At 35.1% G+C, this 17,655-nt stretch overlaps 1 protein-coding gene across 1 annotated transcript; it reads left to right on the forward strand.

Moving 5' to 3' along the window:
* Positions 1 to 4,390: 4,390 nt before the first annotated feature.
* On the forward strand, positions 4,391 to 14,374 carry LOC110803172 (translation machinery-associated protein 22). The gene is made up of 7 exons (XM_022008654.2): positions 4,391 to 4,647; positions 4,966 to 5,028; positions 7,238 to 7,302; positions 11,495 to 11,576; positions 12,674 to 12,741; positions 12,826 to 12,909; positions 13,945 to 14,374. Exons 1-7 carry the CDS (start codon positions 4,500 to 4,502, stop codon positions 13,999 to 14,001), a joined length of 567 nt encoding a protein of 188 aa, XP_021864346.1. The 5' UTR covers positions 4,391 to 4,499; the 3' UTR covers positions 14,002 to 14,374.
* The last annotated feature ends 3,281 nt before the right edge of the window (positions 14,375 to 17,655 follow it).

Here is a 17,655-nt window from a genome sequence, read left to right on the forward strand (position 1 = left end):
GTTTAGGAAGAAGAAGATGAGCGAGTAGAGCCGCTCTGAATAAAATAGAAGCGGTTTTCCATTCTATTTTTTTTTTTTGGGAACTCAATGTCAGGCTCTAATCCGGCGTCTTTCTTTTCACTCTTAGCAATAACGACAACTGTTAATTTTGTTTTTTAGTTTTACCTAATTGAGTTATAACGACGGTTGTCATATTAATAATATAACCTTATTTCACTAATTACGACTAAGTCATAAGTTTGTCGTTATAAGTGGTAGAGTAAAGCTATTTACGACAAAAATTTTAGTTCGTCGTTATATATTTGTCGTTAAAGATAGAAATTCTAGTAGTGTCTTGATAAAGTTATGTCAACCAGAGCCTTCTTGTTGAACATGATAAATGGATCTTGACGAAATCTGTAACATTTCGGCCAACCCTAACCCCAACCAGAGCAACCCTGTGAACTACGAAATAGGATGTCATTCTTGTTAAACAAGATAGTGAATATCAGTGAGCAAGTTCAAGACCAAGAAATATTATAAAATTGCTATTGAAATGCGATGATCGAAGAGTAAGGAAGCTCAAATCAAGTCAACATATCTCCAAATGTTGTTTCACGACTCTCACCCATTCCTTTAATAAATATTGAAAGATGTTTCAGTATGCTCTTCGACATCTCCCCTTCGATAGGCTAAAGCTCAGGAAATAGTCACCATCTTTAAGTCAAACCAGAGATTTGCTAGAAAGCCTAGAATAGTATTCCTTAAACTGTATACCCAAGTGTAAGAATTGCAAACTCGCTCTTAGAATTGAACTACCCTAGTAATAATTGAACAATTCCTTCAGAATCCTATTATTTCTAATTCCAAATACGCCTTGTGGTGTAATGGTATAGACCTATAAGTCGTGGAAGTCAGAAATGGGTTCAATACTCCCTCTATTCCCTTTACTTCATCACTCGATCAGGTTGGTACTTTAGGGGCAACGTATAATATAATGTAAAAATCGATTCATATTGCACACGAATTTAAGAACATTTTAACCCCAACTATTGCTAACTCCTGGCTTCGCTACATGTAGCGTTATTAACCAAATTTTGTTGTTCCACAATAATTCCTACTACACGCTTCACAATACAAGTGCAATATACAATAGTGCGCATAACTTTGGAATACCATCACAATTTTTATTACCTACCAATTTATAATTGAACTATAATTCAAAATAGAGATATACCTGCAGCCTTCAGAAGAAGAACAGAAGTAGGAGCAGTCTTCAAAATGAAAGTAAAATTCTTATCTGATATGTGTGTTTTATATAGTGTTTTACCCCCGTCCCTTAGTACTTTTATACGTCAAATGAGCTCTTAGGAGCCGTTTTTAGTACTAATATGTGTTATTGAGTGTGCCTTGAGTTTCAGGGTTGATTATGAGAAATTGGTCTTTTTAGACCCGTTTCATGGTGATTTAGGCCACTACACGAGCTCGAGGAAGTTCGGGACCTCTATCGTCGACTTTCGGGAGCCTTAGATGCTTATGGTTGATCCCCGAGAGTTAGACTCGGTGATATGGGCGAAGGATATTGAAGATTGCAAATCGCCCTGTGAGCTGAGGGCGAAACGCGACCATCGGGCGGAAATCCAAAGAATTGGAACCATCCATACGCGCCCGATCGGGCGCCCATCAGAAGGCAGATATCAACTTTTCGCAAACCACCCGATCGGGCGGAATTTGGCCCGATCGGGCCGACTGTCGAGCACATCGCCCGATCGGGCGACGCCAACCTCCAGCAGATTTTCGCGAGCTTCTTTTCCGTTTTTATGCTTTATTTTAGGCAAACTATATAAACTAGCGATGATGATTTTTGAGGACATCTTTTATTCTAGTTTCTAATACTTAGTTTATTTCTAGTTTTCTCTCTAATTGTTCAAATACTTAGTTTTTAATTCTAAGTAAAAATTCAAGCTTTATTATTCATTTGTTCTTCAATTCGGTATTGTTTCTTACTTGAATTTTATTTTATTGCTTTAATCATGTTTTCAATTATGTTGATTGCGTTGTTATTTATTATCATGAGTGAGTAATTTAATTCCTAGGGTTTTAGGGGATCCATGAATGCATGATTGAGATTATATGTGGACATGATATTTGATTGATTGATTATAATTTCTATAGCTTATTATTATTGCTCGTCAATTCTGTTCGGCTGGACTATTTTGATTTGAGTTTGATTAACCTTAGATTATGCGCCGAGAGGTATAAATCTGATGTTTTTGGTCTGTGGCTATTAGATAGGAATTATTTCTAGTACATAGCGAGAGCCTGCTAGTTGTTTTATCCTAAGGAATTCATAAGATTCGAGAGATGCATGTTTTCCTAGTTATGATTGTTAATTGATTGTTATTGTCCGTTGTCCAATCCCGGTCTGCATTTATGGTGAACCGCTGCCCTAGATTCCTTTAATATTGTTATTTTTCGATTTGATTACTTGTTTTAGTTTAATACACAAACCAATCCAACTCTTGTTACCAGTAGTCTAGATTAGTAATTTAATAGTAGAAAGAACGCCTGTTTCCCTGTGGATACGATCCCTGCTTCCCTTGCTATATTTTTAGTTGGTGAACGTTAGGTTTATCTTTGATAGGAGTGTGATTTAGCCTGTCATTATCCTGCATTCACCCAAATCCATATATGGTTCACAAAGCATAATCTAAAAGAAAAAACCTCAACCCCAAACCATTTAGATAAGATCACTTTCACGGTTACACAAAAAAGAAAAATACTGAAACTAAAGTTTCAATGCATTATATTTTAAATCACTGACACACGAGGAAAGGTGGGAGGGAGAAAAATGTCATCCATATTTGACATCTACTGCAGTGAAAAATAAACAAAAAAAGCACACAATACGAGTATGATCACAACCTCAAGAACATGTATTTGAAAAAACAAATTACCGGCGAGTTCCCATAGTTCATGGCTTGACTGAAAGAACCTAGATGAGCAAGCTGTCAAATTTCAAAGAGAGAAAACTTCTTAGCTTGCAAGATTTCAAACTACAACAAATGTTCACATTATAGAACCTGGAATGAGTACCACCTGAGGTGGTTCACCACCCATTGAATCCCTTTTCCCCGAGGCTTCACCCCCCTTAGCAGACCCTTTGTATCACCTACCATATTCACAACAACCAAAAGCAAAGTACGCAAATCGACTATATACCATTCTGTTTGTAATCAATTTTTCTTTTGACCATCCTGTTTGCAAAGTAAGAAAAACGAATATACGTCTAAGAAGAGGAAGAATCTAGCAAAAAAAGCCCACGAAAAATGAACATAAATACAATCAACGGGGAGATGAATACAAAATAACTGTTTGCAATCAATTTTTCAAAATCAAACCCTAACTTAGAAGGATGTTGAAGACACAGTTCAGATGCAATTAACCATCAAATTAAACCCAGAAAAAGAACAACCATTAAACCCAGAAAAAGAAAAGCCAATCCTCCTGTAATACTACTGAGCGCAACGAAACAAAAAGGGAAGAGGAAAATAAGAGTACCAAATGCGAGAACCAGGTTGCCGACGACGTTTTGATGATGATCGGAGAACATTGAAATGGGAGATGGAAGTCAAGGGGACAGAGGATAGATGAGAGCTCTCATGGAGTGACGGGGGAGGAAAATCTCAGACAGAGATTCACGCAACAAATTAATCAGGGATAAGAGAGAAGCAAAGGATATGCACGACAATGTAAAAATGACCTAAGGGCGTTATGGTCCGCGCACTATTATTAAGAATAAGACAAAAACGAAAACAAAGCACAAAATAGGGACAAAATGGTAAAATCACTATTGCGTGAATAGTAAATAGTGTTTGAGGCTTTATAAGTGTTAGGATTCATCTTCTTTGGTCAATTTATATAGCATCTTAAAAACCACACAAATAGGTTAATCTCCTCTCTCTAAAGTCGCTTCTGTTTTTTGGCAAGTATTCTGGTTAACCGCGGAGGACGACCGCAAGCGTTATACTGCACTGGGGTAGTGAGAAATTTTCTTTCAGAGCAGTGGTTCGGTCACGGCGCGACAATCTTTCTAAACCGTTCACCTCGTTCATCACGATATTGAGATAAGTTTATTCCAATTATATGATTGTTGCAACATCATTAGGCTCATGCGAATTGAATGTGTGAATTTTTTCCCGAGTCACTTCGATTTTACGATATCAATCAGATCGGATCAGTCTTTGACATCCCCAGAAGGCGGACTCAAAATCTATGAGAAATTGGGAACGGATCATTTATTCCTAAACAGGCAACAATATATACAGATACAACTACAACTCTACAAGTCCAAACACTTCCTCTTTCAAACCCATCTTGGTAATTCAAACCCAAACCCAAACCCAAACCCAAACCCAAACCAAAAGCCCTTTTCCCAGATTCTCCTGCACTCGTCTTCCTTCTTTTTCCGCGCACACTCACAGGAAAAAAAAAAAAAAGAGGAGAGAGAAAGCTTAACAATGGCGGAGAAGCCAGAAGCAGTGAAGGTTCTATATTGTGGAGTATGCGGTTTACCCGCTGAGTATTGTGAATTTGGACCCGAATTTGAAAAATGCAAACCCTGGTTGATCCAATATGCTCCTGATGTCTACCCTGATCTTCTCAAAGGTATTGATTTTTTCTAATCTAAATCCCCCTCTTTTTCATAACCCCAATTTGAATTTTAGAGTTTATGTACCTCATGTTAAACCACATAAAACCCCATTAATTTTCAGGCTAAATTTTCATTCTTTTGATTATGGGTGTTTGTTTTAGATGTAATTTAAGGAAATTGCAACAAAACCCAGAATTTAATTCTGGGCAGAAAGTTCACATTTTTTTAAAATAAAGTTTGGATTTTTATTTGTTTATTGTGTTCTATGTATTTTAATTGTCAAGTTTTGTTCTTTTTGTTTTGGATTGTTGTTGCTGTATATGATTGTTCAGATAGCGATGGTAAAGAAGTTGATAAGGTATCTGATCAGATGCAGTCCACCTCAATTTCTGCTGGTAATACTCTCTTCAAGTATTTAGTTATGGAAGCTATTGATATGAGTTTGCTTGCTTTTACTTTTATTCAATAATCTGGTATTGGTTTTGACAGTAGTTTTGTTCATTGTTCTATTGCTCATTTGGATTGGAGTAATAAATTGATTAGATTAATAAAATAAAATAAAGGGATTTGTGATGAAGTATGTTGAATTGTACGGTTTTCAGTGTTGTTTTGAGTTTATGTACCCTTTCAATACGAATTCCAAGGCGTTAATTTTCTACAAGCAACCATTTTGGTAATATGGGTGTAGAATACAAAGCTTGAGAGTTACTATTCTTGATTAGGGGTTCGTGAGTGTTTTAGCAGCCTTGGTGCCAAGAACAGTTTGGAGTTCTATGAACTGTCCAGGTTTCTAATGTTGTTGGAAGATAATTCGGTCAAGAAGTTTGTCTCCTTTTCTTTAATAGATTAGGCACACTTTATCCTGTTTTGCACTTTGTGTATGTATTTGAGATTTTGGTTATTTGTACCCTCTTTTATGTGGTCCTGGTCCACGATGAAGAAGGCTCTCTTTAAATTTGATAGAAATTGTTGTTAGCAGAGTTCACATTTAGAGCTTCTCCTAAGGACAGGGAAATTGATAAGGAATTGGATAAAGGAAAATAAACAAATGATTCTGATCACTCTGGCTGTACATTCGGCCTTTTTTCGTAAGATCTTAGCATAATTAAGGTTCTGTTTGGTAGGGTGTAAAACGTTTTTATGGAAAACGATTTTCCCCTTTTCAATCATTTTATGTTGTTTGGTTTGACGAGGGATGGAAAACAATTTTCCGTAACTCCCTCAAAGGTGGAAAAATATTTTCCATTTGAAAGGAAGGGAAATCACTTTTCTATCTCTCCATCTTTCCTCCTTACCTCCATCTTCCTTCTTCCCATCAATCTTCTCCCATCTTCTATTTATTTTCTTGCAAAGAACGAAACAAAGGAAAATTAGTTTGAAGTTGTATTTTTATTTGAATTTTTTTTCCATGGAAAATCATTTTTCCCTGAAAACGTTTTACGCCAAACCAAACGGAGCCTAAGAGTAATCATCTCAAGGTTCTCCCTTCTATCCTTTGTAGTATTTCTTGTAGGGTAGACTTATGCCTCCGTTAGTTTAGTCATCTCAATGGTGTTGAATGCATGTGGGAAATTTTATTCTGGGAATTCAAAGAGCATCATTGAAGGGAGATAATCCTGTAAATGATTTTCATTGCTGGTGATAATATGCCATTCAATTTGGGGGTTGTTGCACAAAGGCATAACATACCGGCCGAGCGAGGCTGGTTGAGAAGAAATAACTTTTTTTCTCTCATTTTCCATCTCTTTGAACTTTACTTTCCCTCTTTATTGGTTAGCTTTATTATCCATGATTAATCTTTCAGCTTTGTTGCACACGTGCACCTAGGTTTGCTCTATTGCAGCTAAGTTTTCTCTTTGCTTGAAAACTAAAACTCTGAAACAACTTCGTGTATCTCATTGATTTTTTGTTTTCCACTTGGGAAGAATGTCAGTTAGGAAGTGCATTTTTACTTAAACATTCGATCATTAGCCTTGTTGACGTAGAGTAAATGAGTAATATCCTAACACTTATAAAGCTTCATACTTTGATTACTATTCACCCAATAGTGCATTTACGTGCATGCCCCTCATTTCCTTCTTTGTTTTATTTTTTCTTATTCTTAACAATAGAGCATTTACGGTTTCACCCTTCCATTGCTATACAAAATGTGTTGTTTTCTTTGGGTATAATTTCCTATATATTGTACCTTCGAACTATCAATTAAAACGCATATGATTTCTATTTCCTGTTACATGTAAATCCAACATCTAACTTTAACATATCATTTCTAGCATTTACCATAAATTGTAAGTTCCTAGCTTTTAAGTAATATTTTTACAAAAATAATTTTGTATACCTTGGGGGATCGTGCGCGCTAGCGCACGATCCAACAACTAGTCTATGGAAAACTATTGTCTTCTGAAAAAAATTACTGGGGTCAAGTAATTCACTGCTTTCTTTGTGATTTGTAAATCTGGGTTGCAAATTTTGGCGTATTTGTTTCCTGCGTCATTCCGTAAGAGTAGATTGATCTGTGTCAAACACTATGGCATTTCCTTGAAACATAATGTCATTTAAGATATCTGTTGTCTAAGCCAAATCTCTATTTAATGACTATTGCAGGTGGCTCTTCAACATCTAAACCAGAAGAAGTAAAGCGACTTCCTGGCGGGAAAGTTAAGAAGAAAGTAAGAGTTCTGAACTTAAACCATATTTTATTTCCCGTGTGTGATGAGCTTATTTAACACTACAATGAGCTATGAAAATCCCTTTTTGTGCTCAACACTTACTAATTGAGTGGTCAACATGCTTGGATCACGTTCTTGTTTTGTACATGTACTACATATATGCTATTAACATGGACTAACTTTGGACGTAACGTAATATGATGTGGTCTCTTATTTGATTTTTTTGGATTCTTTTCTTGTTCCATTAGTTTAGGATTTGGTGAAGGAGAAGGGATAATTCGATATTCTATAATGTAAGTGGGAATTGGACATGTCACCATGTTGTTTTGTTTATCTTGGAGTAAACGGACAATAAGCTTTAACAATTCAACATGAAACACTCAGTTAACCTAGTCGAATTATCACTTATGGGAGATAGGAGAGCTCGATTTTGTTTGTATGTTTATTTGAAACTGAACATAATCATGGGCTATACCTATTTATCTTAATGATGTCAAGGATTGGTATGTATTGATAGTTTTTGTTCTATAGTTTATTTGAGTTCCTCTCATATCACCTTTCTTACATAAAGCCCATAAAGGATACCACATTTGCCTTACAATAATCAAGTTTTTTTTATCAAGTATCCAAGCTATGTTATATTCCATCCATTTCGAAATAATGAGGACAATTTACCTTTTCACGTTTGCCAATGTAAATGTTTGGACATTAATATCTCTAATTTTGTATTTATAAAAGGTATACTCGTTCCAGTTTGACCGGCACAGAGTTTTAGGCAATTTAATTGACTTATTAATATATTCGGGGTAGTTGATAGTGGGGTATTTTTTAATAGTTAGTGGGAAATGTGTCAAATAAAGGGGTGAGGTGGGGGTGGGGGTGGTTGAATTTTTAATGTTTTTTTAGGAACTAGGAATACATGTGGGTTAATGGTCAAGTGAGAGAAGTGATATAATATTAGTAAAATATGCCATTTATAGAAACAGGGCGAGTATTAAGGGGCGGCTTATAAGAAAAGCAGGGCGAGTATTAAGGGACAGAGGGAGTAAAAAGTTGATATTCCGAAAGTACATATCGAGACGAATTAAACAAGATCCCACACAACTATATTTTTCCTAACCCATAAATCACAAATGATAGTCAAATTGAAAATTGTGAATAGTGTCAAAAGTTAAAGTGTCCCTGTTATTTCGAAACGGAGGGAGTACTTGTCTGCGGAAAATACTTGATGGCAAATGGATGAGAGTTTTGTTTGAATTGAAAGCCAGATATCTTGGTCTACAATTTTGGAGGCTTTTTGTAAATTGGGGAACCTAATAAATATGGGAGCATCTAATAAATCAAACAACCAAACTAGTGGTCCCCTCTTCCCCCTTCCCCCTTCCCACCAGATTCCTTTTTTTAAAAAAGAAAAAACGTGATATATTTTTTCGACGGTAATATTTCTTCAACAAAACCCGATTATCTTCAACCGTAATATTACCATTTACAAAAAAATTCAAAACTTTCTAAATATAATGAATTAAAAAAAATCAATTGTCATATTTTTTTTATCCTTTATAAATAGAGACCAATCTTGATATATTTTCAACACGTTAAAAAATCCATATTTATCATACAAATCCTTATGGCATAATATATATATATTGACATGATGAACGAACATACATTTACGAATAAATATATCGTGTTCCTGTCATTCAGAAACATTGAGAAACACTCGAACTATTGGAAATTCAGTAAACAAACTTACACACTGATAACAATTCAACAATTTTAAGTCAACAAATAACAAAAGCTAAGTTCCCAACTCCATAACCTCAATCGATGAATCAAAATATATTTACCATGCTAAAAAGTAATTAGTAAAGAATGCTCAAAACATAACTTAAATGTTGAATTCCCACTAAATTGAGAAGCTTCTTCCTTTATTCATTTACGGTCGGCAACCTGCTCCTCTAATAACTTGAATTGACCACTTAGAACATTCAACTTCTCGGCTTTTAGCTCCGCACTTTTGTTGTAAAGACTTTCCCATTCCTTATCCATTCTTTCAAGATAACATGAGCACAACCGATATACGACTTCTGTAAACACCGGGATACTCAAATTCGAAATAGTTAAACATTAGAGCATTGTGTAGAGAAGGATAGAGTGAAGGAAAGAGAAGCATTCAAGCAATCGGAGTTTTAGTGTTGTCAATCGGAGTCGTTTACCTTTATGGGCTTTGGAAAGTCATCAGCCAAAGGTAAATGACTCCGGTTGACAACAACACAGCGCCTCTGTTGTAGTCGGTTGCTTGAATGCTTCTCTTTCCTTCACTCTATCCTTCTCCACACAACTACACAAGACTCTAACGTTTAACTACTTCTAATTTGAGTATCCCGGTGTCCAAGAGAAGCCGTATATAGGTTGTACTCATGTTATCTTGAAATCTTTACAACAAAAGTGCGGAGCTAAAAGCCGAGAAGTTGAATGTTCTAAGTGTTCAATTCAAGTTATTGGATGAGCAGACTGCTGACCGACATTTAAGTTATGTTTTGAGCATTTCTTTACTAATTACTTTTTAGCATGGTACGTGTATATTGATTGATTGTTTGAGGTTATGGAGTTGGGAACTTAACTTTTGTTATTTGTTGACTTAAAATTGTTGAATTGGTATCAGTATGTATGTTTACTAATTTCCAGTAGGCCGAGTGTTTCAGTAGGTAAATGTATGTTCGTTCATCATGCCAATATATATATATATATATATATATATATATATATATATATATATATATATATATATATATATATATATATATATATGAGCTGTGATGGTACATTTAGTAAGAGATATAAATGCGAAATTATGGATTTTTTGAAGTGTTGAAAATATATCAAGATTGATCTCTATTTATAGAGGATAAAAAAAAATGACCGTTGGTATATATATATATGTTTAAATTCATTATACTAAGAAAGTTATGATTTTTTTTTGTAAACGATAATATTACCGTTGAAGATAATCATGTTTGAAGAAATATATCGGGAAGCAGTGCCACACAACAGTTTTTATGGGGACAGGGAACCACTAGTTTGGTTGTTTGATTTTATTGAATGCTCCAATATTGATTAGGTTCCTTAATTTATAAGAAGCCTCCAATATAGGTGGGAAGGTTCTTTTTTCCATTTTTTCTCAAATGGAGAACCTATTTTCCCACCAATGTTGATGCGCTGATAAAGTTAGTGGAAAGTGATGTGGATTAATGAGATGAGGAGAGAGAAATTAAGGGGAGGTTGACCAATGTTGATGCTCTGCTAGAAATGCATTAATTAGGTTGAGTTCACTCGATATACTTTCTTTCGGGGCCTATTCTCTCCTCCCTTCAGCCTGTTTACAAATTACAAGTCCCTCTCTTAACCTGAAGAGTTGATAGGAGTCAGAATGTGGCGATGTTGTGTGGTTTTTTGCTGTCCTCCTGACATTTAATCTGTCTTCCTTCTTTCCTCCACTAATCTCCTACGACCTGCTCATACGTTAATAATATCCATTGGTCCACAAGCCTGTTTTTGGAACAAGTTTTTTTTTTTTAATTGTCGATTAGGTTTTTTCTATATTTTTTCTATTTTTCAAATCTCTTTGCTTGCTTAGGATTGTTGTTTCGAGAAGCCTTATCCTTTCACTTTATTTTAGAAATAAATCTGGGAGAGGAATGAATTATTTGTTTTGGAATCACCTTTTTTTTTGTCTTCCTTTCTGCTTTGCTTAGATATCCTTTCTTGTTCTTCTCCATTCACAATAGTCAATTAATGTTGAAACAGCCATATATAAATGAACTGGTTGGTTGAATATTACTAAAGGTGAGGGTGACTCTCCTAAGAGGCTTAAGACTACAACATATAACATTTCCCTTCTACACTGCTTAGCTTTTCAATTCTTATGCTGAAACACTAAATACAGACACATATGGAGTGTGTTTGTATATAATAGAGCACTGTTGTAGGTTGGAGCCTTGGATAATTGAACTACATCTTTAGGAAGTTGCATGTCTGAGCTAATGCCGAGTTATGTAAATGAATCTTGTGTTCTATTATGCTTTTGGTCCACTAGTGTATTTTTTGTAATATAATTTCTTGCATTGTGCAGTTTGTTTTCTGAGTTTGGTTGGCATTAACACACTAACTCTATACCACCTTTCACTTGTAGGACAAGAAAGAAGTTATTATTGAGAAGGTTGTAAGGAATAAGCGAAAATGTATCACCACTGTGAAAGGATTGGAGCTTTTTGGTGAGATTTTCTGCTCGGATTATTTCTTTGATATAATTGCATATGAATTCCACAAATGAGTTATTTTGTGTAAATGATAAACAGGTTGAAAGTGTCTTGAGTCTTGGCTAACTCAATCACTTATAATTGGACAGGTCAAAATGTTAATGACTGACGTGTTCAATTATAGTTTAATGACGTTGATCTTTATTACGGAGTACTTGTTACAACCACATTTTCATGTCCAATTTTCCCGTCCTTGCTCTAATATAGATTTCTCCAAATCCTAGCTTCCTAGTATAAAGTATATTGATACTTTCTACTGTTAGTTCAAATTTTGCCAAATAATTACTCGCCTCTTTATTTTTAATAAATTTTATTAACATTTGTCAGTGTCATATTCTTGTTTGGAAACTCAAAACTAATTAGACATACTATATGATTAACGAAAAAGGAGGGAATGGGGGAGGGAAGCTCCGTTTTCTCTTTAAGGCTCCGTTTGTTTCAACGGAAAACATTTTCAAAGGAAAATGATTTTCCATGGAAAATGATTTTCAAGGGAAAACATCAAGGGGAAGTAATTTTCCTTTGTTTGTTTCCTTACAAGAAAAAATTATAAAGAAAAAGAACATAGAAGTTGAAATGAGATGAGAAAAAAGAAATGTAAGGTATTAGAGTGGAAAATGTGGCATTCCTTCATTTTAAAAGGAAAGTTTATTTTCCTCTAGAGAAAGTTGTTTTCCATCTTTAGGAAAATTGTTTTCCACCCTTAACAAAACAAACAAAGGAAAATAGGAGAATCATTTTCCGAAAATGTGTTTTCCGTCAAAACAAACGGAGCTTAAATTTCTCCAATATTAGAGAGAAGGCGTTTATTATAGAGAGAGGAATACCATCCCTTTCTGTCTCCAAACCTTTTTTTATCTAAACAAGGGAACTTGCTCTCCTCCCTTTTACTCATTTTCTCTCCAAACGATGTGTAAATGAGTTCAACCCGTTTGTTACTTTGTGTTCAGTTCATATTGTGTCATTGTGTCGAATGACTCGAATCAACTTTTATGTTTAGTAATTGTCAGTATAATGGTTTCTGTTTGCTAATTTTTTTCGATTTTTTTCAGCTGTTAAACTCAGTGATGCTTCAAAAAAGCTAGGGAAAAAGTTCGCAACAGGGGCGTCCGTTGTTAAGGTCATATATAATTTTTAATGGTAGATAAAAATATGTGCCTTGTTGACCTACTTAATAATAAAACGTATGGTTTACTGATTCCAGGGACCAACGGAGAAGGAGCAAATTGATGTTCAAGGGGATATAGCGTATGATATTGTGGAGTTTATTACAGACACTTGGCCTGATGTAATATACCTTTCGTTGATTCTTCCTTCTATTTCTGCTTGCATTAGGTTTTATTTTATGTTACCCGGGCTCGGAACCTATATCTGACACGGGTACGTGGTACGTGTCCGATACGGTTATTTTGTGAAAAATTGCTGATTTTCGTCCAAAATGAAGTGTCCATATCCGTGCCATTTGAGGTAAAATGAAGAGTCTGGGGTAACAGAGGTTTTATTACATTCTGAGTGGCAATGCATATTCAAAGAGTTCATGTTTTGCATGTTTGTGCAATGATTTTTATTTTTTTAATGGCTCTGAACATTTTGATTTTGGAATTGGCCAAGTATGCGTTCCTTATTTTCGTGTTTTAACCATACCTATTCCTTTTACGGCCAATTTGGTAAGTGGTACGACAATGTATTTGTATGTGATTTTGTAAGGGAAGTCCTTCATTACCATGTTAATGTAACTCTATTCCAAAACATGTGTTTTTGTTCATAATTTTCATTACAACTAAATACTACAAGTTTGTAATGGATGGTAATGAAATTTTATGAAAGAAAACGAGGGTTTTGGAATAGAGTAACCGTACCATGGGTATTTACATGGGATTTTCTTCAAAAGGTTACATAAATCATTACCATTATCCATATTTTCTACCACCTACCAAAAAGGCCGGTAGTAGTATTGAACAATTTGATTTTGAAGTTCATCTCTGATATTTTTTTTATATCCCGATGGTTTTCTTGTTCGTCTTCACTTTTTAACTCTATCATTACCTGCTTTTTATGCTTTATTCCCTTCACCTGATGTGGTCTGATTTTTCTAGTTTCTGGTATGGTCTGAATGTTTTCTGTATGTATTTTTTTCATTTTTTTTTGTCTGATATCTGTGGTCTGATCTAATAAGCAATAAGAATAAGGTGAAGAGAACAAAACCTTCTTACCACCTTCAAAAATAGTATTCTGAGGCTTTCTCCGTGACGTACATTATAATTTCCTTTCGATAGCCCTACCTTCTTCCTTCTTATTCAGGCTGTCTTCTTCTTTGTTGCAGGTCCCAGAAAGTTCAATTTTCTTCATAGAGGACGGAAAGAAGGTTCCAGCAGCTTAAACCTGAAAAATCAGATGAAACAAACCGAGAAGTTCAATGTGCTATTACTTGAATACATGCCTTGCGAAACAAACAGGAATCGGGTTTCATTTACTTGTGGAGGAAGGTATCTGCATAGGAGGTTTGTTTTTTCTGTTATTCCAATGACAGTTACCCTCCCCTGTATTATTTCAGGGTCAAAGTTTACACCTTTTGGGTGAAAGTATATCTAACAAGAATCATGATCTGTTTGAAGATGTATGCTAGTAGCTGTGGTAGTTTTTTTATTTTTTTTATTTTTACATATTTATTAAGAGATATATTGGGACTTCTTGAATCTTGTATTCCTGTTGTTTGCATCAATAATCAATTATACATGGTATATCGTCTGGAATTCGGGATTGTGTTCGGAAAACTAAGGTTTTGTTCTCTTCACCTTATTCTTATTGCTTATTAGATCATAAAAAAAACAAAAAACGCTCATAGAAAACATTCACATTAGACCAGACCTGACTTGACCAGATCAGAAACTAGAAAAATCTAGATCAGGTTAGGTGAAGAGAATAAGGCCATAAACCTTGAAGTTAATGATGCTATTAGCAACATGCCCCTTCTCAAGATGTTAAGACACTTTTAAGAGATGTTGACAATTAGTGATCTAGACAATACTACGTAGGTACTGTGTACTTGTTAACTTGTCTATACGACTATTACCTAGGGGTGTTAATGAGCAGAGTCAAGACCGAGCCTGTAGCTCATCAGGCTTAGGAAATTGGGCTCGAGGTCGAGACATTAAAACCGTTCGTCTCAAAGCTTGATAGGCTCGTTCGAGGTTGATTACCAAATGTTTAATTAATAATCTATGTTTATAAAATTTTCCATGTTTTACATGTTAAAAATAAATATCTATGAAAAATTATTTTATGCAAAAAATTATTTTATAAAAAATACATGTATTAAAACGAGCTTGAGCTTGTTCACGACTTTTCGAGCATTGATAGCTCATGCTTGGCTCGTTAAGATCTCGATTCGAACCTGAGCTCGAGCCGAGCATCGAGTAGTTTGCGAGCAAGCTTGACTTGTTAATAATTTTGATACTCTTTAATTTTTAGCAATATAACCAAAGGTCAAAGATTATCAATAACGTGACAACTAATTCTTCATATTTTCGAAATTGTTGACTTGATTTGGTGTGTGAAGTCATCCCAACAAACCCTTGAAATTCGGCAGAATCAGACATGATTGACGACTTAAGTTTCTTGTAAATCCAAAGGAATGAATGTCTCGTAATAACAAACAAAACACATGCAAAACAGTTTACACATTTTTTTTCCATTTTCTTGTTTGTCTTTGTCAAAATTTTACGGCCCTACGGTAGACCTGATCAACATTAGCCCGGCCCAGTGGAAGGCTTAGGCAGCTTTTTAGGCCTGATTTTTGGGCCCTAACCAGGCCCTAAGTTTATTTTTTTTTAACGGGCTTTGGGCTACGTAAAACTGCAGGTTTAGTTATAAATTTGGTTTGGCCCGAAAAGCCTGACATTTTAAGCCCGAAAATAGGAGGTTTGGGCACAAAAAACCGGCCTGAATCTTGGCCCGGTCCGACATACGGGCTTATTTTTCGGCCAGGCCCGCCTTTTGATCAGGTCTACCCTACGGGGTACTCTCTTGTAAATGTGTAATGACTCATTTCGCGTCAACCCCTGTTTATTAACGCGAAGCTTCAAATCTTCGAATTTATCGTGAATACAAGATTAATCCTTTTATAATTTCATGTCTTCTCTTCTCAAAGTTAAAATGACATTATGACCTCTTACTTTCTCTTTATCAAGATTCTAGTATGTGTCGTGTTAATGCTCGGGATATTTATAAAATTAAAAAGCTAATAAAAAAAGCATTAATTTTAGTTTCCTTTCTTTATTCATATCATTATTATTTAAATTGACTAAAGTTTTTAATATTTTCCTTGTTTTTGTTAGTATTTTTTTCCCTCTTGTTTATAATTTCATTTCATGCTTTGGTAGTTTCCTATTTGGTTTAGCTTAATTTAAGTAAATTAAGGATGACGTGAAGTAGTTGTGGTTTGAGAATTGGGGTTTTGAAAACCTCTTATTACTGACCACTCTACTTTAATACATACTAGTCTGTGCCCGTGCGATTGCACGGGTTCTATCAAAAGTATAAAATACGCTTAAACGATGATGTTAATTAACTAAAATGTTTATTGTGTGGCAATACCAAAATGCACCTAAATATTGTATGTGCCTTGAGAAAAACACAAAACCAGAAGTAGGAAGTTAAAATGTATCCAAAAATATATTTTGTATACATGATGGTCTCAAAACCTTTGAAACTGCAAAATTGACTAAGCAGTATATAGATACTTTAATTTTGTTGTTACTTCTCGTAAATAACGAAATTCTTCTTCCCATTTCACTTGAAAAATTCCAGCGACCCAATTAATTGGGAGATTAAATTTGAAAGTGAATAATTGCTTTAAATTGTTTCCTTATTCTTCATGTCCAATACTCTTAATTATTCTCATTTCCATTTTAGTTTCTCAATTAATTATGCGGATAGACTTTAGGTGATTTTTTTTTAATTGCCTGAATTTCCTTAAATAACTTTGCATGAGAGGTGAAGATTGAGATTTTGGAGCTCTCACATTCCTCACCACTTGTAGAAGTTCTGAATTTAAGAACTTCGAATTTTAGAGAGAAAAGAAGAAGGAGTAGTATTATTGATTGTAGAATAAGAGTATTTACATTACATTTTAGCTGACTAATTACAGGAGTATTTATACTAAGTGTGTAAGCTAGTAACTACAACTAATTAGGGAAATGAGTTAGTTACAACTAACTCTTACAAGTTGTAACAACGTTTTACATGTCATCAATCTGTGTATTGATGAGACATGTCAGCAATCTGTGTATCACAATCTTCAATGCTTAGCAATCGAGCCACAAGAGCTGTGAGAAACTGATCCTTGTGCTTGTTGATGTGTTTGGTGTTGCTGTTGTTGCTTGCTGCAACATGTGCTCCAATATCCCCCCTCAAGCGCAGAGTGCTGTGGTGAGGATAAAACTTTAGTAAGAACATCAACCAACTATTCAGAAATGGGAACATATATAGGTGAGCTCAATGAGGCCTTCCATGACCTTATCCCTTGTAAAATGGCAGTCCAATTCTATGTGTTTCGTTCTTTCATGATGAACTGGATTCTTAGCAATGTGAATGGCAGATTGGTTGTCACATTTCAGTTGAATAGGGGTGAGATTAGGCAAACCCATTTCCTGTAACAACCTAACCAACCATGTGATCTCTGAAGCTGCAATAGCCATGGCTCTGTACTCAGCTTCAGGAGATGATCTGGAAATGGTGCCTTGTTTCTTGGATTTCCAAGAGATAGGACTGTTCCCTAGGAGCATAACATAACCTGTTACAGATCTTCTAGTATCAGGACAGGAGGCCCAATCTGAATCACAATAAGCTTGTAAAGTCAATTGGGAAGAAGCATGAATAGCAATCTCTTGTCCCACTGTGTAGCAACATATCTTAGTAAATGATGTAAAGCTTGCTGGTGAGACATTTTTGGAGTCTGCATGAATTGACTTAGAGTTTGAACAACAAAAGACAAATCAGGTCGAGTGTGAGTGAGGAAGTTAAGCTTTCCAAC

This window comes from Spinacia oleracea, chromosome 2, assembly GCF_020520425.1.
Source record: "Spinacia oleracea cultivar Varoflay chromosome 2, BTI_SOV_V1, whole genome shotgun sequence".
Classification (NCBI taxonomy): domain Eukaryota; kingdom Viridiplantae; phylum Streptophyta; class Magnoliopsida; order Caryophyllales; family Amaranthaceae; genus Spinacia; species Spinacia oleracea.

What these genes read in the sequence shown, in the direction of transcription:
- LOC110803172 (XM_022008654.2), top strand. Translation starts at nt 4,500, where the DNA reads ATGGCGGAGAAGCCAGAAGCAGTGAAGGTTCTATATTGTGGAGTATGC. An exon ending in GAAAGGATTGGAGCTTTTTG is followed by an intron (nt 11,577 to 12,673) that starts GTGAGATTTTCT and finishes GATTTTTTTCAG; the next exon opens with CTGTTAAACTCAGTGATGCT. An exon ending in TTACAGACACTTGGCCTGAT is followed by an intron (nt 12,910 to 13,944) that starts GTAATATACCTT and finishes TCTTTGTTGCAG; the next exon opens with GTCCCAGAAAGTTCAATTTT.